The 24,098-nt window shown below is 41.1% G+C and overlaps 1 protein-coding gene across 1 annotated transcript in view; it reads right to left on the minus strand.

Moving 5' to 3' along the window:
* Positions 1-24,098, minus strand: part of mpp7a (membrane protein, palmitoylated 7a (MAGUK p55 subfamily member 7)) — an 866,557-nt gene that overhangs the window by 149,535 nt on the left and 692,924 nt on the right. Inside the window, 1 exon segment of the mRNA XM_034172035.1 lies at positions 19,885-20,055. Coding sequence (XP_034027926.1) covers positions 19,885-20,055 — 171 coding nt within the window.

A 24,098-nucleotide genomic window follows, 5' to 3' on the forward strand; every position in this document is an offset into this window, starting at 1 on the left:
AAGGACGGCGCGCTCTCCAGCGCCCAAAAGGATCGAAGCCTCGGCGCTTCTGGACTCAGATTCACCGCCAAACACCCCCCAGGTGGACACGACAAACTGACTCTCTGATGTGTGCTGACAGCATGTGTCCCTCACCCGTCCTCCTTCACAGACACGATGTGTCAAACCCTGGCGCGGTCCTCAGCGTCTCACAAACGAACGTCACAAGGTCGAGTTCCTGGCAATTCTGCTTGAACCACTCATGGCTTAAATGCAGAACGCCATCTCATTATCTGCTTCAGCTGAAAGTCTTTAAGTTTGCACGTGAGCATCATCCACAGGTGCTGCGAGTCAGTAGGCCTGCACGTGAACATCCTCCACAGGTGCAGCTAATAATGCTGATGAGGGTGAAGGACTCTTCTGCCAGCACCTTCTCCACAGACAAAAACCAGTTTGCATACCACCTGGAGAGCAAAGAAAAGAAAACAACACAAAAACATCCAGCCAAACCCCCCAACACACAACAACAATAATTTAATCATTTTTTAATAGCAGACGCCAGAGCCTCGACCCAGCCTCGACCTTCTGAGTCTGCCTCACATCCAGAGCTCTGTGACAGCACTGGTGCTATCACAAGTACTTTGGCTTATTCAGCACAGACCAAACAAAAAAGATGTAGGTCCCTCATATTCCAGCAACACACTTTTTTTTAAAGATTTAAGTCACAAAAATAAATTTCTTTGGCACCACTATAATTATATTTATTAGGCTTTCAATAAGACATTGTCAATATGATCAAAATTTGCACTGTGATCCCCACTGCACAACAATGATCCCATCCATGATTTGCTTTGAAGTTTCAATACAACACGAATGTTTTCAGAACAACACAGAGTTTGTGGCAAAATTTGTAACGTTTCTCATTAACTGCTGCATGGATGATTAGCAGCTCTGGATATAAAGGAACATGAGTTACATTTATTTTTCAGTCTTGGATGTTTGGAATGAAAATGTGAAAACGCAAGAGTTCATATCCACTATGGCGTCTCATCAGAGACGTTTCAAATTGTTTTTATAAACAATATATTTTTGCACCGGCCATTGCTTTTATTTGCCACACTAACTAATGATATCATCTATATCTGCAGATACATTACAGAGCAAGATGCGGCTACACTGGTCAGCCTTGACAGCTTTCAACATCTTACATATTCCAATTGCATAGCACATCCACTAAAAGAATAATCTGGTAAGAGCTCTGGAATTGCAGTCATGGCCACTTTATTAGGTACACCTTGCTAGTACCAGGTTGGACCCTCTTTTGGCTTCAGAACTGCCTTAATTCTTTGTGCCATAGATTCAACAAGGTGTTGGAAACTTTGTGTACGCTAGAGATCAGCAGGAGATTGGCAGTTTCTGAAACACTCAGATCAGCCGGTCTGATGCTAACAACCATGCCATGTTCAAAGTCACTTAAATCCCCTTTCTTCTCAACTCTGATGCTCGGCTTGAACTTCAGCAAATCATCTTCACCATGTCTAAATCCTTAAATGCATTGAGTTGCTGCCATGTGACTGGCTGATTAGCTATTTGTGTTAACAAGCAAATAAACATTTGTACCTAATGAATGCTGATGAGTGTATGTCTCTTAACTAACTATGCATAATACACACACACACACACACACACACACACACACACATATTATATATATATATATATATATATATACACTCAACAAAAATATAAACGCAACACTTTTGGTTTTGCTCCCATTTTGTATGAGATGAACTCAAAGATCTAAAACTTTTTCCACATACACAATATCACCATTTCCCTCAAATATTGTTCACAAACCAGTCTAAATCTGTGATAGTGAGCACTTCTCCTTTGCTGAGATAATCCATCCCACCTCACAGGTGTGCCATACCAAGATGCTGATTACACACCATGATTAGTGCACAGGTGTGCCTTAGACTGCCCACAATAAAAGGCCACTCTGAAAGGTGCAGTTTTATCACACAGCACAATGCCACAGATGTCACAAGATTTGAGGGAGCGTGCAATTGGCATGCTGACAGCAGGAATGTCAACCAGAGCTGTTGCTCGTGTATTGAATGTTAATTTCTCTACCATGAGCCATCTCCAAAGGCGTTTCAGAGAATTTGGCAGTACATCCAACCAGCCTCACAACCGCAGACCACGTGTAACCACACCAGCCCAGGACCTCCACATCCAGCATGTTCACCTCCAAGATCGTCTGAGACCAGCCACTCGGACAGCTGCTGAAACAATCGATTTGCATAACCAAAGAATTTCTGCACAAACTGTCAGAAACCGTCTCAGGGAAGCTCATCTGCATGCTCGTCGTCCTCATCGGGGTCTCGACCTGACTCCAGATCGTCGTCGTAACTGACTGGAGTGGGCAAATGCTCACATTCGCTGGTGTTTGGCATGTTGGAGAGGTGTTCTCTTCACAGATGAATCCCGGTTCACACTGTCCAGGGCAGATGGCAGACAGTGTGGGTGGTGTCGTGTGGGTGAGCGGTTTTCTGATGTCAATGTTGTGGATCGAGTGGCCCATGGTGGCGGTGGGGTTATGGTATGGGCAGGCGTCTGTTATGGACGAAGAACACAGGTGCATTTTATTGATGGCATTTTGAATGCACAGAGATACCGTGACGAGATCCTGAGGCCCATTGTTGTGCCATACATCCAAGAACATCACCTCATGTTGCAGCAGGATAATGCACGGCCCCATGTTGCAAGGATCTGTACACAATTCTTGGAAGCTGAAAATGTCCCAGTTCTTGTATGGCCAGCATACTCACCGGGCATGTCACCCATTGAGCATGTTTGGGATGCTCTGGACCGGTGTATACGACAGCGTGTACCAGTTCCTGCCAATATCCAGCAACCTCGCACAGCCATTGAAGAGGAGTGGACCAACATTCCACAGGCCACAATTGACAACCTGATCAACTCTATGCGAAGGAGATGTGTTACACTGCATGAGGCAAATGGTGGTCACACCAGATACTGACTGGTACCCCCCCCCCCCCCCCCCCAATAAAACAAAACTGCACCTTTCAGAGTGGCCTTTTACTGTGGACAGTCTAAAGCACACCTGTGCACTAATCATGGTGTGTAATCAGCATCTTGGTATGGCACACCTGTGAGGTGGGATGGATTATCTCAGCAAAGGAGAAGTGCTCACTATCACAGATTTAGACTAGTTTGTGAACAGTATTTGAGGGAAATGGTGATATTGTGTATGTGTAAAAAGTTTTAGATCTTTGAGTTCATCTCATACAAAATGGGAGCAAAACCAAAAGTGTTGCGTTTATATTTTTGTTGAGTGTATATATATATACTATATAAACACACAATGCAAAAAAAACACACGAACAGAGCTAGAAGGACGGCACAAGGCACATCAATCTGGCGAGGGGCTAGTGCAAACTGTGAGGCTTACGAGAACCAGGGTGTGGCCAGACAGAGAGGAACACCCACCACCAAACACCAAGAGAGAGACAAGAAAGAGCAGGACAGAGAAAACCCAAGCAGAAACACAGAGCAAGAGAACAGACAGATAACAAATGCAAACAAAATAAGAGTAAAACAGAACACATTCCACACAAAGTTCAAATCCTCTCTCTCTCTCTCTCTCTCTCTCTCTCTCTCTCTGTATATATATATATATATATATATATATATATATATATACACACACACACACACACACACACACAGATGTATGATCTTTATTGAGAAGAAGTGAGTTACATGAATATACATGTGCATCTAAAAATCACTGTCATGAATGAGAGTGACGAGTTGCATCAGTACCACATAACCCCCAAAACTGAGACACGGCCCCACAGCCGGATAGGGCCATGAAGCCACAGCAAATACCACAGAGCAATCCGCTGCCATAAGAGAAGACATGCATAGGGATAGAACCATTATCCTGTGTTGCCAAGTCAGAAGTAACCATGAGGACCACAAGACCTGCCAGCCAATCAAAGCATGCACCCAACCTCCCTGCACATAGGAGTGAAGGTTGCTCTGCGAGCATGAGACATAGGGCATTCCAATACTGGACAGAACCCAAATTTCAACAGAGAGAGGACCAATGCCCCACCTGGGATCACCCACTGGAACAAGAGTTGGCAACACCCAACTCCCACCGAAGCCCACTGGAGTCAGGGTCACTGAAGCTGAGGGAAGGGCTCCTCCCCAGATGTCGGCACCAGGCACGCACCATCCTTAGTCACCCGGGAAGTGAGCCATGCAGGCAAAGGCGACCTCCTTTCAGCCCACAGCACAATATCCCCACCAACAAACTAACACACAAAATTTTGGGGTTCCTAACTCTTTTACTCAGTAGTAGTGTGCTAAGCCAGCATTTAGTTAATTAATAGTGTATATTAGCTGAGCATGTCAGGGTACAGAGAAGTGACCTCACATCGCAATAAAACAAGTACGGAAATCAGCACAGAATAATGTCAGATAAAATAAACAGATTTTTTTCAAATCTGTCAGTGGCTAATTCAAAGTATGCTTACATTATGTATGTTGTAGAAACATGATCTTTGACAGTCTGACGTAAAATGCACAGAAACTACAGATAATCATCTTGATTTGGCAACTAAACCGATCTCAGTCAGTGCTTCATTCAAGTGCAGGCAGGGAACAATGGGAGATTCATTATGAAGTACAGCTGATTTGTGTGTCCATTTTGATGAAGAAATGCCTTGCGGCATGCTTTAACAGCCTCTGGAGAGGGGATGCTTGATATGAAAATAATTAAGGAAAGTCACTGTGCTGGAGTAGAATGGAAAAGTGCAAGGCCGAGGCCAAGTCAGGCACAGAGGTCTGAGTTCTGTCAACAAGTTTGACTGTACATACAAACTTTACTGACTCTTCTGGACTACAAAACTGGCTGGAATAGCAATGGACTGTGATCATGTCTGCAGTCACGAGGAGTCAAAGACAAATAGCAACTATGTAAAATGTATACGCAGGCCTTGAATTACGGCCTGCCTCATTTAAACACCGGGTCTGAGCACTGTTTGACAAAAATAAACACTGGCTTTTAATCAAGGAAATACTGTGCCCACTTTCCTCGACTCTGTGTGTCACTGCGGAACTTCATTTCGTTCCTCTGTTGCAACTGGGCATGCCCAGACTGCTCTGTCTGGGGCATGCAAGGTTTTTTTTTCATAATATTATTATTGGCATTTTAGCACCACGTAATACAGCATTTCACATTCACATAACATATAACAAAACATCAGATTGCTGCATTTATGACATAGAGGTATAAAACAATCAAACAAGCAAACAAACAAAAAATGCTTCTTCTTTTTAAAGAAATGGTAATCTGCACAACTCGAAGTATGCATTGCATAAAGATGTAAACAAAAAAAAACAAGACAGATTTTACATTTTGGGAACCGCATTGTCCACTCTTTAATCATTCATTTGGTCATCAGTTAAATCTAAATCCTTAACATAATTAATAAAAGGCATCCATATGTTCTCAAAAGTGTTGTGAAAGTGTAATGACACGGACCCACAACAGGGGGCGTAAATGAACGGACAATAGGTGTGCCAAAAATACAACACTTTACTGTTGTGAAGCGTGCACAACGAAATACAGACAAATACAGAATTTGGACAGAGTCAAATGTACTAAGGTGACGTGTGGGCAGGCTCGAGGATAGAAGACGTCCGTTCAGAGAAGAGCCGGATCCCACACGATTTCCACTGCCACCGAACCCGGAGAATACTGAAGCCGCCAAGTTCCGAGTCCCCAGGTGGCCACCGTCTCCGGCTGTCGGATCTGGTACTGCTGGCAGGAAGCAGAACAGTTATGTGTGGGTGTGTGTACACCCAGCAAATACAAGTAGCGACAGTTCCTTAATGGTGGGTAAGACACCTCCAACTCCAAAACAGGAACACAATAACGAGTACAGTAACACCTACTGAACACGGCTGAGAATATACCTCCAAAGGCAAACGATATCTCGGCAGCGGGGTGGAGATGTCTTCCAGCTTATATGGAGAGGATGATGAGTTGATGATTGGTGACAGCTGTCAGGAGTTAATGAGTGACAGCTGTCACTCTCGGCTGTCCTGTGAGGCGGCAGCGCCCTCTCGTGCCTGAAGCCCGCACTCCAGGCAGGGCGCCCTCTGAATGGTGGGCCAGCAGTACCTCCTCTTCAGCGGCCCACACAACAAAAAGTCTGTGATTTACCCTTTAATATGTAAGTTATCCTTTCTAGTGGAAAGTTTGATAAGATCTGCCTCATGCATTGAACAGTACTTGGTCTATTATTGTTTTTCCATAACACTGCAATTCATTTTTTAGCATATAGGAAGCTCAGGTTTATGAACGCTCTGTCATTCTTACTCTAATCCTGTGTTTCAGGATATATGCCCAACAGAAAAACATTGGATCAAGTACAATTTGTTTTGAAATTATCTTCTCAATCTCTCTACTGGCCTCTACTGGTGGTTGGCTCTCACTGCGGTATTGTATCACTTCCTGTTCCGGAGCACAGCGGTGTTTTGCTGTATCTGTTAGCTGTTTAATCTGCGCAGTTAGATTGATCTAGTTATCTAGATAACGATTTGTTTCCCAGTGTAATCTTCACGTGCCTTAACTAAAGCACTCCCTCTGCTGAATCACCTCTAAATTATTTACACATTATTCACTTTGCGTGTTTTTAGGAATCTGCTAGCTTACAGCTAGCCAGGCCCCTGTAGTCGGTGCGGACCAAGGTAGCTTAGCCGCCGTTAGTTCCCCTCTGGCAGATCCCGAGCAGCCGGGAAAGCAGGCCGACTGGGTGACTGTGAGGAGGAAGCGTAGTTCTAAACAGAAGCCCCGTGTACACCGCCAACCCGTTCACATTTCTAACCGTTTTTCCCCACTCGACGACACACCCGCGGAGGATCAAACTCTGGTTATTGGCAACTCTGTTTTGAGAAATGTGAAGTTAGCGACACCAGCAACCATAGTCAATTGTCTTCCGGGGGCCAGAGCAGGCGACATTGAAGGAAATTTGAAACTGCTGGCTAAGGCTAAGCGTAAATTTGGTAAGATTGTAATTCACGTCGGCAGTAATGACACCCGGTTACGCCAATCGGAGGTCACTAAAATTAACATTGAATCGGTGTGTAACTTTGCAAAAACAATGTCGGACTCTGTAGTTTTCTCTGGGCCCCTCCGCAATCGCACCGGGAGTGACATGTTTAGCCGCATGTTCTCCTTGAATTGCTGGCTGTCTGAGTGGTGTCCAAAAAATGAGGTGGGCTTCATAGATAATTGGCAAAGCTTCTGGGGAAAACCTGGTCTTGTTAGGAGAGACGGCATCCATCCCACTTTGGATGGAGCAGCTCTCATTTCTAGAAATCTGGCCAATTTTCTTAAATCCTCCAAACAGTGACTATCCAGGGTTCGGACCAGGAAGCAGAGTTGTAGTCTTACACACCTCTCTGCAGCTTCTCTCCCCCTGCCATCCCCTCATTACCCCATCCCCGTAGAGACGGTGTCTGCTCCCAGACCACCAATAACCAGCAAAAATCTATTTAAGCATAAAAATTCAAAAAGAAAAAATAATATAGCACCTTCAACTGCACCACAGACTAAAACAGTTAAATGTGGTCTATTAAACATTAGGTCTCTCTCTTCTAAGTCCCTGTTGGTAAATGATATAATAATTGATCAACATATTGATTTATTCTGCCTTACAGAAACCTGGTTACAGCAGGATGAATATGTTAGTTTAAATGAGTCAACACCCCTGAGTCACACTAACTGTCAGAATGCTCGTAGCACGGGCCGAGGCGGAGGATTAGCAGCAATCTTCCATTCCAGCTTATTAATTAATCAAAAACCCAGACAGAGCTTTAATTCATTTGAAAGCTTGACTCTTAGTCTTGTCCATCCAAATTGGAAGTCCCAAAAACCAGTTTTATTTGTTATTATCTATCGTCCACCTGGTCGTTACTGTGAGTTTCTCTGTGAATTTTCAGACCTTTTGTCTGACTTAGTGCTTAGCTCAGATAAGATAATTATAGTGGGCGATTTTAACATCCACACAGATGCTGAGAATGACAGCCTCAACACTGCATTTAATCTATTATTATACTCTATTGGCTTTGCTCAAAATGTAAATGAGTCCACCCACCACTTTAATCATATCTTAGATCTTGTTCTGACTTATGGTATGGAAATAGAAGACTTAACAGTATTCCCTGAAAACTCCCTTCTGTCTGATCATTTCTTAATAACATTTACATTTACTCTGATGGACTACCCAGCAGTGGGGAATAAGTTTCATTACACTAGAAGTCTTTCAGAAAGCGCTGTAACTAGGTTTAAGGATATGATTCCTTCTTTATGTTCTCTAATGCCATATACCAACATAGTGCAGAGTAGCTACCTAAACTCTGTAAGTGAGATAGAGTATCTCGTCAATAGTTTTACATCCTCATTGAAGACAACTTTGGATGCTGTAGCTCCTCTGAAAAAGAGAGCTTTAAATCAGAAGTGCCTGACTCCGTGGTATAACTCACAAACTCGTAGCTTAAAGCAGATAACCCGTACGTTGGAGAGGAAATGGCGTCTCACTAATTTAGAAGATCTTCACTTAGCCTGGAAAAAGAGTCTGTTGCTCTATAAAAAAGCCCTCCGTAAAGCTAGGACATCTTTCTACTCATCACTAATTGAAGAAAATAAGAACAACCCCAGGTTTCTTTTCAGCACTGTAGCCAGGCTGACAAAGAGTCAGAGCTCTATTGAGCTGAGTATTCCATTAACTTTAACTAGTAATGACTTCATGACTTTCTTTGCTAACAAAATTTTAACTATTAGAGAAAAAATTACTCATAACCATCCCAAAGACGTATCGTTATCTTTGGCTGCTTTCAGTGATGCCGGTATTTGGTTAGACTCTTTCTCTCCGATTGTTCTGTCTGAGTTATTTTCATTAGTTACTTCATCCAAACCATCAACATGTCTATTAGACCCCATTCCTGCCAGGCTGCTCAAGGAACCCCTACCATTATTTAATGCTTCGATCTTAAATATGATCAATCTATCTTTGTTAGTTGGCTATGTACCACAGGCTTTTAAGGTGGCAGTAATTAAACCATTACTTAAAAAGCCATCACTTGACCCAGCTATCTTAGCTAATTATAGGCCAATCTCCAACCTTCCTTTTCTCTCAAAAATTCTTGAAAGGGTAGTTGTAAAACAGCTAACTGATCATCTGCAGAGGAATGGTCTATTTGAAGAGTTTCAGTCAGGTTTTAGAATTCATCATAGTACAGAAACAGCATTAGTGAAGGTTACAAATGATCTTCTTATGGCCTCGGACAGTGGACTCATCTCTGTGCTTGTTCTGTTAGACCTCAGTGCTGCTTTTGATACTGTTGACCATAAAATTTTATTACAGAGATTAGAGCATGCCATAGGTATTAAAGGCACTGCGCTGCGGTGGTTTGAATCATATTTGTCTAATAGATTACAATTTGTTCATGTAAATGGGGAATCTTCTTCACAGACTAAAGTTAATTATGGAGTTCCACAAGGTTCTGTGCTAGGACCAATTTTATTCACTTTATACATGCTTCCCTTAGGCAGTATTATTAGACGGTATTGCTTAAATTTTCATTGTTACGCAGATGATACCCAGCTTTATCTATCCATGAAGCCAGAGGACACACACCAATTAGCTAAACTGCAGGATTGTCTTACAGACATAAAGACATGGATGACCTCTAATTTCCTGCTTTTAAACGCAGATAAAACTGAAGTTATTGTACTTGGCCCCACAAATCTTAGAAACATGGTGTCTAACCAGATCCTTACTCTGGATGGCATTACCCTGACCTCTAGTAATACTGTGAGAAATCTTGGAGTCATTTTTGATCAGGATATGTCATTCAAAGCGCATATTAAACAAATATGTAGGACTGCTTTTTTGCATTTACGCAATATCTCTAAAATTAGAAAGGTCTTGTCTCAGAGTGATGCTGAAAAACTAATTCATGCATTTATTTCCTCTAGGCTGGACTATTGTAATTCATTATTATCAGGTTGTCCTAAAAGTTCCCTAAAAAGCCTTCACTTAATTCAAAATGCTGCAGCTAGAGTACTAACGGGGACTAGAAGGAGAGAGCATATCTCACCCATATTGGCCTCTCTTCATTGGCTTCCTATTAATTCTAGAATAGAATTTAAAATTCTTCTTCTTACTTATAAGGCTTTGAATAATCAGGTCCCATCTTATCTTAGGGACCTCGTAGTACCATATCACCCCAATAGAGCGCTTCGCTCTCAGACTGCAGGCTTACTTGTAGTTCCTAGGGTTTGTAAGAGTAGAATGGGAGGCAGAGCCTTCAGCTTTCAGGCTCCTCTCCTGTGGAACCAGCTCCCAATTCAGATCTGGGAGACAGACACCCTCTCTACTTTTAAGATTAGGCTTAAAACTTTCCTTTTTGCTAAAGCTTATAGTTAGGGCTGGATCAGGTGACCCTGAACCATCCCTTAGTTATGCTGCTATAGACATAGACTGCTGGGGGGTTCCCATGATGCACTGTTTCTTTCTCTTTTTGCTCTGTATGCACCACTCTGCATTTAATCATTAGTGATCGATCTCTGCTCCCCTCCACAGCATGTCTTTTTCCTGGTTCTCTCCCTCAGCCCCAACCAGTCCCAGCAGAAGACTGCCCCTCCCTGAGCCTGGTTCTGCTGGAGGTTTCTTCCTGTTAAAAGGGAGTTTTTCCTTCCCACTGTAGCCAAGTGCTTGCTCACAGGGGGTCGTTTTGACCGTTGGGGTTTTACATAATTATTGTATGGCCTTGCCTTACAATATAAAGCGCCTTGGGGCAACTGTTTGTTGTGATTTGGCGCTATATAAAAAAAAAATTGATTGATTGATTGAATTATAATTCTTACTTCTTCCCAAAATATTTTTTATTTTCTTACATTCCCAAATACAGTGTAAAAGAGTGCCTCTAGCTTCCATACATCTTGTACAAAAATCCAGTATATTTTTGTTATATCAATTTAAATCTACTGGAGTTATATAAGTGCACATTATCCATTTGTACTGTACTAGTTCAAGGCGTGCATTTACGAGCATGAGCACCAGCACATGATACTTTCCAATCTTCATCCAAAATCCTTAGTTGCAAATCCTCTTTCCAAGCATTCAACTTATACTTAGAGTTTTCTGACTAGTTAGACACCAGTAAGTTGTAAAATTTTGATATGATACCTCTTTTAACACTGTCCTTTATCATTTATTTCTTCCAGAGGTGTGTGTATGGGTCTGCTAAGAGAACTATTTTGGTTTACTCTAACAAAGTTTCTAAGTTGGAGGATGTGAAGAAATGTTTTTTATTGAGATTATATTTAGTCCTCAGCTCATCAAAAGACATCATAATATCTGAGTCTGTCAAATATAGATCTTGGATCATTTTAAGTCCCTTAGAATTCCATAATTTAAATATTGCATCTGCTCTTCCTGGAACAAAAAAATGATTGCCCCATACTGGACTATATTGTGATAGTGAGCATGGTTCTTTCAAGTATTTTTTCACATTATACCATATTTGTTTTCATGTGTTTTACAATTGGATTTTTAGTTTATTTATTTAATTTTTTTATTTTATTTTTTATTTTTTTAACAGTGTCTAAGTATATGTATATAGGAAGAGGCAATTTTAAATCATGAGATTCCATTTCAGTCCAATGAGGGAGATCATTTTTTGAGAAATAGAACATGGGCGGATCTCAGCTGCACGGCCCAGTAGTACCACATAAGGTTTGGGCACTTTAATCCCCCGATCAAATGGTAAATAAAGTAAACACAGCAGAAGCCTTGACCTCCAATTGTTCTAAATAAAATTCACAGATATTTTTTTTTTATTTGTGAGAATAAGTCTGTAGGAGGTGGCAGAGGGACATTTTGGAATAAATAAAGGAATTTTGGTATTATAATCATTTTTTAAAATATTAATTCTTCCAATTATAGATACAGGTAGTGACATCCATCTATCAATTGACTCATTAGTTTCTTTTAGTTGAGGTTCACAATTGGTATTAACAACATGCGCTAACCTAGGCAAAATCTGTATTCCCAGATATTTGAACTGTTCTACAACATTAAACTGAGTTACCTCAGAGGTTGGGCTCCTTCTTTCATTTGTATTGAGCAGTAATATAAAAGATTTGGTGTTATTGACTTTGTATCCTGAAATGTCTCCAAATATTTTTATAAGCTGTAACAGGGTTGGAACTGTCTCATTTAAATTTGACATAAATAAAATTGCATCGTCAGCATACAAAGATATTCTATGCTCTGTCAGTCCTACTGTAATTCCACAGAATTCTGGATGTGAACATATACCTATTGCAAATGGTTCAATTGCCAATGTAAACAATAAGGGTGAGAGCTGTTTAACTCTCTCAGCATCCTTTACTGATTTGTTTTGGTTTAAAAATATTTCTATTTGTTAGGATTTCTGCTGTGGAATTTTTGTATATTATCTGAACCCATTTTATGAAATTATTCCCACACCTAAAATTTTTTAAGACTTTGAAAAGATAAGGCCATTCCACCCTATCAAAAGCCTTTTCAGCGTCAAACGATAAAAGTGCTGAATCAGGTGTTTCTTTATTCTTATGAATAACGTTTAGTACCTTTGTTACATTATGGAATCCTTGCCTTCCCATTATGAAAGCACTTTGATCTCTACTAATGATAATTGGCAATATCATTTGTAAACATTTTGCTAAGAGCTTACAGATTATCTTCAGGTCAGAATTTAACAAACTTCTAGGTCTCATGTTCTCATATTTGTTAGAAGGTTTGCCTGGTTTTGGTAGTAAAGTAATTAAAGCACTATTCATAGAATGTGGGAGATTTTCCTTTTGAAATGCTCCTAAAACATTTCCAAAAGTCGTGTTAACAACTTATTCTTGAATTTTTTTTTATATAGATCAACTGGAAGGCCATCTGGTTCTGCTCCGTTCCCTGATTTCATATTATCAATGGCTTGTCCAATTTCTTCTTTTGTAATTTCTAGCTCCAGACCTTCTTTGTGTTCATTTGGAATGCATGGTACAGGTAATTTGTCGAGAAACATGTTGAGGTTTTGTAAGAATTTTAATTTTTGTATCATATAATTCTTTATAGTATTCTCTGAAAACATCATTAATTTCTATAGGATCCACAACAACTTGACCATTAGATATAATTGTTGTGATTGGTGTTTTAGTTTCTAATTGTTTAATTTGCCATGCTAATAGTTTGCCCGATTTATCACCTTGTTCACAGAAAGATTGTTTTAGCCTTAAGAGACTAGAAGCCGCTCTAAAGGCTGATAGTTTCTCATATTCAGCTCTCATAATCAACAAATCACTTTCCACTCTTAGGTTACTTCCCTCATAAACCTTTTCCTGAAGGTTTTTTTTTTTTTTTCCTCCAATCGAACCCTCTCCTTGTGTGCCTTTTTTGATTTTGAGCCTGTATAACTAATGATATGTCATCTAAGGAAAGCTTTAAAAGCTTCCCACTTTATACATGCAGATGTTTGTGTAGTATTAATCTAAAAAAACTCATCAATCTGTTTTCCTATAAATTTTACAAATTCTTCACCTTTTAACCATTTATGCTGAAAGTGTCATCTAGATGGATCCTTCATCATTTTTTTTTTTTTATCCACGTACACTAAACAACATGGTGCATGGTCAGAAATCACAATGTTATCATAAAAATAGTTATTAATTTTGGACCGTAAGTCTGAGGAAATTAAAAAGTAATCGATTCAGGAGTATGTGTGGAATACACTGGTGTAGCAAGAAAAGGATCTTTCTTGTGGTTTTAATTCTCTCCATATATCCTGTAAACTTAAATCTTTCATGAGCTGATGAAAAATTGTTCTGCACCTGATGTGCGATTGCTCTTGTCCTGTGGATCTATCCATGCTGGGATTAAGTGTACAATTAAAGTCTCCTGCTATTATATATTGCCCTGCAAATGCTGAAAGGGTAAGAATAAGATCTTGCATCGTCTATGTTGGGTCCATATATGTTTACCAAATTTTGATTTTCTGATAAAAGAGAACCTTGGACGATTAAATATCTTCCCATTTTATGTTTATTACATTTTTTACCTGAAATGTGACTGTATTATGTATGAGTCATAACTCCTCTCGCATGAGATGAGAATGGTGCTGTAAATACACTACCATGCCACCTCCTCCTAACTGTCCTATCTTCCTCATTTAAGAGATGAGTTTCTTGTAGGAAAACAATTTTGGAAGTTGAGTCTTTAATTTTGTTCATGACTTGTTTAATTTTTTTTAAGCTTTTGCAGACCTCTGCACTCCTATAGACCTCTTTAACGTAAACTCGTAGATTAACTTGTAATATAGAAATAAACGTAATGAGAAGCTTAACAAACCTGGATGTCTGAACCCACATCCAACACACTGAACTTGAACAACTCCCCTTCTCCCACTGTCGTGAGACCCCCCCCCCCCCCCCCCAAAAAAAAAAAAAAAACATTCCGTCTCTCGCTAAGGCTGGTGACAGTTCCACACTAAGTGAGGAACAGTCAGTCCACTCTCTAGCTTACATTGGTCAGACACTCTCAGCTGCTATTCCTATTGTGACATGAATTATCTCTCATTTACAACATATGTAACCATCTTTCTCCACGTTTGTGCTGCACAGTGAAATATTCCTGAGTACTTAGTACCACATGTTCAACACTACTAAAGCAAAAAATGTAGTTTATGAACTCAATGTGTTTGTAAGTGTGTGGTTTTTTGCACAGATAATCCTGTGTACCTGAACATAAGTGTGTGTACTAGATATATTTTGGCTAGAGTGAAAATTATAGCCACAGCTTAAAGCATACGATTCATCTGTGTTTCAGATGCGTGGGCTTGTAATGTTACCATATACCTGAAAGCACTTCCAAACTATCAGTAAAATATATTCTAAGTATTAGCTGAGACTATGCTATAGTAGTCATATGCAGTATTTTCACACACTATTCCAAATCAAATAAACTAATGTTGCCTCTCCATATTTAATAGTCCCCCACAGAGTTTTAGCAACGCTCAGTTCAGCTAACTCCCGAATGCACAGGGAAGAGATGACAGACAGTCCCCAACTCTGTTCATTTTTGAGAGATTCTGTTGGTTTTTGGATCCACAAGTGCGCTAAGCGTGCAGTCAGTGGAGCAAGAGGCTGTCTTTAACAGGCTGAATTCACGACTGCATGATGTGCATGCACAGGTGCTTGAACCTCCACTCAGACTGCGATTTTTCCACAACTGCATTGAAATTAATGCAGTTGTCCTTTAAAAACAAGCCACTATAACACAAAATCACATGTATGTAAACTGTACAATTAATCAGTGGTTCATATGTGTGCTGAAACATGGGGAAGCAGCCTCCATGTACCACAGATCAATGTCTGCAGTAGGGACACCTCTTGCACAAAAGTCAAGTCAAGTCTGAGAGCTTGCAGTGGTGCTGCCCTTTGCCACATCCATGACAGCAATGGACTGCCTTGAGTCCTGGATGTCGACCACCAAAGCACAGAAGTGGTCCATTCCCACAACTCGACAATAACCATGTATCTGCCGTAGACAGGTGAAACGTGGGCATCCCCTTGGCCTTCTCCAGCTACTGGAGTCCTCAACACTCAGGCACCTGCGTGCTGGATCATGCACAAAGAAATATGCCACATGGCCAAAATGTCAAAGCTGATGTTCCCTCACAATGCAAGTGATAGTCTTCATCTTAGTCTCTCTTAGTAACCACTCGTTTAATAGAAAATCATACCAGCAGTACTCAAGGATCCTTTGAAGACACCAAGCACCAAAGACATCCAGATGTTGCCTTAGGTCACTGGTTAGTATCCAAGTCTTACAACAGTACAGTAAGACAGGCAGAGCCAGAACCCTAAAGACTTGGACCGTCGTTCCCCTGCAAAGACATCAACATCACCAAACACCACTGTCCAGTGGCTTCATGAGTCCATAAGCAATTCCCAACTGCCTCTCAATCTCAAAGGATGAGGACCCAGACACATATGTCACTGCCGAGATAAGTGAATATCTCTAGAAGTTCAACACTTTCATCACATACAGATATATGTCTGATGGCTGAGTAGAGGAAGTCGCTAAACACCTGAATCTAAAGCTGCCTTGACACTTGCACAACTGTGAGCCGCGCACTTGAATGCACTCTGTCGTGCAGGAGAGTAATCTTGTCGCACACCATTGTAAACCATTGTAAACTGTGGGTGGCTTCTTGCAAGTGTGCAAAGAAAATTTTGAAATGTTCAAAATCTCTGTCACGTATTGATTATGTGAACTTCACGTGAACATTATGCAAACAATGAAAAAATAGTGAGTGTGACTGCATCAGCACACCATCACAGCGCAGTTCAGCTGATCGATTATAACGAGATGTTAAATCTATCATAAACTTTCTTTTACAGTTGCTCATAAGAAGGAAAGAACATGTAACTGTTTTACCAAGACATTACAATATAAACATTACAAATAATTACCTTTTAGAAGGTTCCAAATGCGTTCTCCACCTCATGAAGTGCAGGAAAGAGAGAGAGAAAAAAGCTGCAACTGTACTGGTCCTCTGTGATTAAGGAAGCGATTAGAGATGTTTTCAACAGCCAAACAGAAAAAAATTATTAATCTGCTACAAAATAATTATTTTATATATGCAGCATCCAGCGGCATAAAGCACGGCATCCAGATGGGAACACAGTGAATGACATTGTCACGACAAAGTGCGTGAGAGTGCGGAGCCAAAATGCGTGCAAATGTCAAGGGACCTTTACTCTTGATCTAGGATAATCTCAAACACAGACACTCCAATTCTTCACTCAGCTTCTCAAGTGCTGCAATCAGAGTATCCACTGATTCCACAAAGCATCGTCTGTGAAGACAAGGTCAGTAAAGCTTTCCTCACCAACAACAGCACCCAAGTTGCTGTTTTCCACAACCTTATCCTAAAGAATAGGTCACAATTAATCAGGTGCTATTTAAGCTGTTTAAGTCTGACATGCCAGCGATATCTGATGACATGGAAAACAACACAACATAGATACATGATGACCTGGAGTCAGGTAAAAAGAAACCAACTAGGCCCTTTAGTAGAAATGAGGAGCTGACCTGAAATGTCTGGTGAATTAAGAGGGACCAGTGCAGTCTGAGTGAGGAAAATAAAGCAGGAGCTCTGAAAGTTCATTCAGGCTGTTTTGTTTCTGTTAATAATCATTGGTGTGTTGAAATTTAACCTGCATTTGTCTGTGCCCTGATGGTAAACATGTGACAATAGAATTAGTGAAACAGTGATTTTTGTAGCTGCTATAACTGTAAATTACAATAAAATGGAAGAGTGGAAGGAGAAAAAGAAAAGAAATGCACAGAAAAGACTTTGAATAAAAACTTTCTCCAGGGCAAGAGAAAAGGAGAGAAACAATGCAGCAGATAACTGAAACAATCTTGCAAATGGTGACAGAAGCACCAAATTCGGCATAAATACTCCTCAGACATTACTCTTTTGAAAAAAAAAAATGACTGGCCACTTGAATTTTCAATAGGTAGCCAGGTAGGGGTCAACTGAAAAATTCCACAGGGGTTGAAATTAAAAGATGCTCCAATCATATTGAAAACTATACCACATTATTTGTCTGATCATAAATATTCCAAAAAGGTATAGTTTTGGACTATCTATGACTGAATGTTATGGATTTATGGGGTAAAAAAACAAAACAAAACAAGAATGGTGACAAAGGTGAATTTCAGTTTCTAAAGTAAGTCCCTTCAGCTGCTCCCTTGTTTTCACTCCGGGTCACCACAGCAGATTCAAAGTGGATCTGCATGTTGAACTGGCGCTAGTTTTACACCAGATGCCCTTCTTGACGCAGCTCCACATTACATGGAGAAACGTGGCAGGGGTGGGGTTTGAACCGGGAACATTCCACACTGACACCAAGTGCACTAACCACTTGGCCACCACCCCTGCACTGTCAATTTCAGCTTGTACAGGGCTCAAAAGTTAAAGCTGCTTCAATTTTGGTAAAAAGTGGTGCAAATCATTGGTTGACCTAATGGGATTAATAAATGTAACAGTTTTGACTGTGCTGAATGTTTGGTCTGCAAAGTAACAGTCAAACATTGTCCACACCCAAGCATGGCACATGGTGCAAACTATTCCTTTATAAATATTCTAATAATACTTGTAATATTAAAATATTCCTTTATATTTGCATCACTTTTTACCAAAATTAGAGCAACTTTAACTTTGGACCCCTGTACAAGCTGAAATTGACCTTTGTCACCAGTTTTGCTGTTTTTGCCCCATACCATTCACTCATAGATAGTCCAAACTATGCCTTTTTGGAATCTGTGATCACACAAATAATGTGGTATATTTTTCAACATGATTGGAGCATCTTTTAGTTTTGACCCCTGTGTAATTCTTCAATTGACCCCTACCTGGCTGCCTATTGAAAAATTCAAGTGGCCAATCGGTTGTTTGTTTGTTTAATTCCAAAAGAATAATGTCTAAGGAGTATATGTGCCAAATGTGGTGCTTCTATCACCATTTGCTGGATTCCTCTGTAAATGCTATCTGCTGCACTAAAGGAGGCAGAGAAACATAAAGCAGCTCCATCTTTGGTTCTCTGCTTTGTTACATGTAAAACTGTCCATAGGTCATCCTCCAAATTATAGAATTTAATTGAAATTATTTACATTATTATGACAAGTGGAAAAGTTTAGTATCCTCTGTGTAAAGCTGTGCCATGCTGGCAGAAAAACAGGGTTGGCTAATAAGAAATGAGACTGATGAAGTCCATGCTCTGTGTGGTGTATTTAGGCCAGGAACTCTAATCTGCAGGCATGCAAGAGAGCAAGAAAAGAACTGAGCTCTTGTTGCCAGTTATGTTCATTTCTAGATTAAAATCATGATTGTTTAACTTCTGCTGTCAGAATTCCTGAAATGAAAAGCTGAAGACCTGAACAGAATAGGTTTGAGCTCTCATTCCTTGAGTGCATCTCTTCTCTTGATAAATGGAAATACACTGGAAGGAATCACGCTGAAAATGTAGGGAATGTTTTGTTCCATCTGCATCTGGGACATTCTTGTCATTTTTTGTTATGTGTGACAAACCTAAAAAGGAAAATGTGGAAAGGCTCAATTTCCCTGACAAACCTGACAAGTCCTTACTGTTGCACCTGGCCAAAGACAATATTCCACCACTCGCTGTCAATACTTGTCTTCCAGGCACAAACAGAATGAAATTCTTTTCAAGAGCTTGCCACATTATAAAGCTCTTTGGAGGTCTTCATAGCAGAGGAAGTGTTAACAATCCCATCAGTTCTATTAATGAGCAGATGGAGTGAAGTGTTTTAAGTGAAAGTACTAAATGTGACTAATTGATATGAGGTTTGGTCAGTTGACTCCACTAAGTGGTAAACTATAGAAGCCCAAGATTGACTGCGGCTGAGATGGGAAAGCTCATTTATGGACTGAGGGTCATGGAACGGCCAGGTCAGGCCACTTGGGGTTTCTGTAACTGCACAACTCTGAGTCACAGAGTCATTTCTGTGTCCTGTATGTCACCACACTGGAGATGAGTAATTACTGTAAAATCTATGATCTTTGCAGTGCCAAAATTAACAACAGCATAGCTCACTGCCCTCAAAATAAGTAAGATCTGGGCATGTGTGGGTGTTATATACTTATATCAACAGAGCTGTGTGGAGTAAATCCTTAAAGAAAAACTTACTTTTGTTTTGATTGGTATTAGCCTTTAGTGTCGAGCATCCTACTCACCTACTAGGATCACCGGCCTGTGTTTAGCTCCATTCTGCATGCGGTAGGGGGTGACCTCCTCGTACGTAGGCACATCAGCCGTGTCATACATTTCACTCTTCTTACACTCATACATGGACTTGTTGGTTTTCTTGTCCCTTCTACTCAGTCGGAAGCTTCTCCTGAACCCAGCTAGAAGTCAGATGGGGAGAAAGAAGGCAGATTCGAACATTAATCTTCAAAGTTCCTGTCACAATGCCAGTCGATGAGCATGTGCAATTTCTAACACAAATGCATGCTCCCAAAAGGCCCCAATTTGTTTTGGCAATTATTTTAACAACGTATTGTCCAATACCTCATTGTCCTGTGCACGTGTTTTATGACAGTTATCTTTAGTTTGTGTGAAAGTACTACAAATAGTCTATGGGCCGATTCCAGAAAGGGCTCTAGAAAATGAGTTCGTTGCACCCCCTTGTAACTTTGGTTTGATGGTTTCAGGTGATTCCCAGGTCATATGAGATAACATTTCTACTTGTTGTCATGCGCACAAACAGAGCGAACATTTTGACAACCATTTTTGATGGAGGGGTCGGCAAAAAAACTGATTTATTGTTTATCATGATTATATCAGTCCTGAGGACTTAAACATGTTTTTCCTTCTTTTAGATGCATTCTGGTGCTTAGAAATCATAATACGAGGTCTGTCAATAAAGTATAGGTCCTTTTTATTTTTTTCAAAAACTATATGGATTTCATTCATATGTTTTTACGTCAGACATGCTTGAACCCTCGTGCGCATGCTTGAGTTTTTCCATGCCTGTCGGTGACGTCATTCGCCTGTGAGCACTCCTTGTGGGAGGAGTCGTCCAGCCCCTCATCGGAATTCCTTTGTCTGAGAAGTTGCTGAGAGACTGGCGCTTTGTTTGATCAAAAAATTTTTCTAAACCTGTGAGACACATCGAAGTGGACACGGTTCGAAAAATTAAGCTGGTTTTCGGTAAAAATTTTAACGGCTGATGAGCTGATGTCCTTAAAGCGACAGTATCACCTCAAAATCTCTCATCAGCCGTTAAAATTTTCACTGAAAACCAGCTTAATTTTTCGAACCGTGTCCACTTCGATGTGTCTCACAGGTTTAGAAAAAATTTTGATCAAACAAAGCGCCAGTCTCTCAGCAACTTCTCAGACAAAGGAATTCCGACGAGGGGCTGGACGACTCCTCCCACAAGGAGTGCTCACAGGCGAATGACGTCACCGACAGGCGTGGAAAAACTCACGCATGCACACGAGGGTTCAAGCATGTCTGACGTAAAAACATATGAATGAAATCCATATAGTTTCTGAAAAAAATAAAAAGGACCTATACTTTATTGACAGCCCTCATACATGTGTTTTTGTATATTTGAACCAAATTTGGTCTGGTTGGTGGGTGGCAATATATGATTTATTGATCAATTTTCACAAATTCCATCAATTTTTATCATCAAGTTTGCAAAACTGTGTTATCATAGTTCCATTTGTCTGTTTATTAATGATGTTTGATGTTAATACAATGTTTTGATACTATTCCAGTTGTTTTATTGAGAAGACAACACCTTCATGAGGTTTAGTCAGATGCCACGCACTCCCAGAAAGCTGGCAGCTTTCTGGGACACATACATAGAACTAGTCTGTCTATTGTTGCGATTCACCAGGGCTATACGAGAGGGGATCTGGAGTTTGCACATTTGCTCCATACGTGAGATGCTGCCATGGGTCTTTGTATACGACAGGAACAATTTTGCTAGGTACCTGTCTGTTTACTGGTGTGAGATGCTCCTGCTACCCCAGACTCACCCATATGCCAATTCCTTGCTTGAGAATGGACAGTTCGCTTTTCAACACGGTCACAATGCATTTGCTCAAGTGCCTGTGGACCAGACCATTGAGCAAATCATGAACAGGGACTCCAAATCAAAGGGAGGGATCATAGGTATTAGCCTCAACAAAGGTGCAGCCCAGCGCTGGATCCTGACTGCACATGACAGAGCAAAGACCTTGCAAATTTGCAGACAAATGGCAGGTCTCTATGATGGGGACACCAAGTGGCACAATGTGGCCAGAGGGCCACGCATGAAGAAAGATGAAGATGATGTGCTCAAAGTCATGGACACTGTCGAAAACTGGATCAACCCATACAAGTCCCGGGACCCAAATGAACCACTCGTGAACATTGTATCAGCAGTCAAAGCAACCAGTGCCATTGCAGAGCACCTGCTGACTGCAGAGCAGAAGGGCAATGATGCTTTCTGCACTTTTGTGGAGAAGAGGCTGAGAACAAGAGAAGCTGACGTGTTTGCTCCGCTACCAAAAGCCAAACTGGAGACATTTCAAAACCTTGTAAAGTCCAAGAAAATGCAATCAGCTAGAAGCAATGTCATCATCAAGGCTGATTGAGGGTTGTTTGGCAGGATGGTCATCATTGCCCAACATCGACAGATGAACATGCAAGAGGTCCTGTAGTATCCACTTGGACCTCTGCCATGGTCACTTGCCACTACAGATGGTGCCCCTGCAAAGACAACAAAGGTCACGCTGCTTCACATTCTTGAAGGAAAGGCCAAGCCTGTTGAAGTAGTGTCTACCTCTGCCGTCTGGATTCTCAATGGGATGGCCATGATGCAGGCTATGAAATCAATTCCTAGGACATTCAGTGAGCTGGCTAGCTATCTGTTCCACCTGGTGAAGTCAACTTCATCCCAGAGTAGCACCAGAACTGACCTGGTCATGGACAACTATCCTGAGGTGTCCATCAAGAACCCTGAGAGAGCAAAGCATGGTGCAGGAGGGACGATTCAGATCAAGATCCAAGATGGCAAGCAGAAGTGCCCCACCCAGTGGAAGAAGTTCATGCGCGATGGCAGCAACAAGAAGAACCTGGCAGCATTCCTAGTACGAGAGTGGCAACAACCACAATATCTCAAACAGTTTAGCAACTTCGGAGAACTGTATGTGACTCATGATGCAGAGTGCCACAAACTGTTTGCAGGAGAGAATGGCATTGTATGCAGTAGGGAGGATGAACTGTGTACAGGCCAAGAAGAAGCAGATACCCGCATGCTGCTACATGCCAGCCATACATCATCCAATGGACATGACTGTGTTGTGATCAAATCACCAGATACCGATGTTGCTGTACTAGCCTGTACTTTCAACCACCAAATTGATGCCAGGATTCTCTTTTGTACTGGAACTAAGCAGCGAGAGAGGTACATTGACATGACTGCTGTCGGAGAATCCCTTGGTCAAGACATGTACCAAGCACTACCAGGATTGCATGCATTCACAGGATGTGATAGCACAAGTGCTTTTGTCGGTAAGGGAAAGAAGCAAGCATTTCAGCTGATGGAGTCAGACGCAGGTCTGTGCGAAGCCATGAAGATGGTTGGTAACTCCTATGATGACAATGATGCCCTACAGCAGGGGTGTGCTCGATTTGTTTGCTCTCTTTATGGACAGAATGGAGAAGACACAGATAGTGTACGCTACAAACTCTTCTGCAGCAAAAACGCACAAACCAGTCATCTACCACTGACCAAAGATGCTCTGAAGTACCATGTCAAACGTGCCAACTACCAGGCATGCATTTGGCACAGGTCTCTCCAGGCACATGCGCCAACTCCCAGTCCAGAGGGGCATGGCTGGGATTTGACTGATGGACACTTCTCCATCCATTGGATGGATCAGCAAACAGCCCCAAAGGTACTCTTGCAATTGATTAGTTGCAACTGCAAGAAAGATCACTGTGTGGGAGGTCGGTGTTCATGCCATAAGAACGCTATGGCATGTACTGATGCCTGTGGGTGCACAGAGTGTACTGATGCCAAGGACACTTGCTCTGATGATTGGAGTGATGAAGATGATAGTGAATGACATTTTTCTGCTTGACTAGTGACTATTATAATATGAAGAATTGATCTGTTTATTTAAACAATGTGTTTGAATGTGTAAACATTGGTGTTTTAGGCGGCTTAGCTTAAAATAGGGCTCAATGAGTGAAAGAATTAGCTTTTCGTTGAAATATGATTCAGTTTTTGTTTTAATACTCCGACTTCTGTTTAAAGATGCATTATGCTTGTCCAAGTGTTTCTGACAGTGCAACAAATCAAAAATCAAGTTACAGGTTAATACAGTCCAACCTGTATTGTGGTGTATTTTTGCTGACACCCCCCCCCACCTCTTACAAAGTGATAATT

This window comes from Thalassophryne amazonica, chromosome 1 (genome assembly GCF_902500255.1).
Source record: "Thalassophryne amazonica chromosome 1, fThaAma1.1, whole genome shotgun sequence".
Taxonomy (NCBI): domain Eukaryota; kingdom Metazoa; phylum Chordata; class Actinopteri; order Batrachoidiformes; family Batrachoididae; genus Thalassophryne; species Thalassophryne amazonica.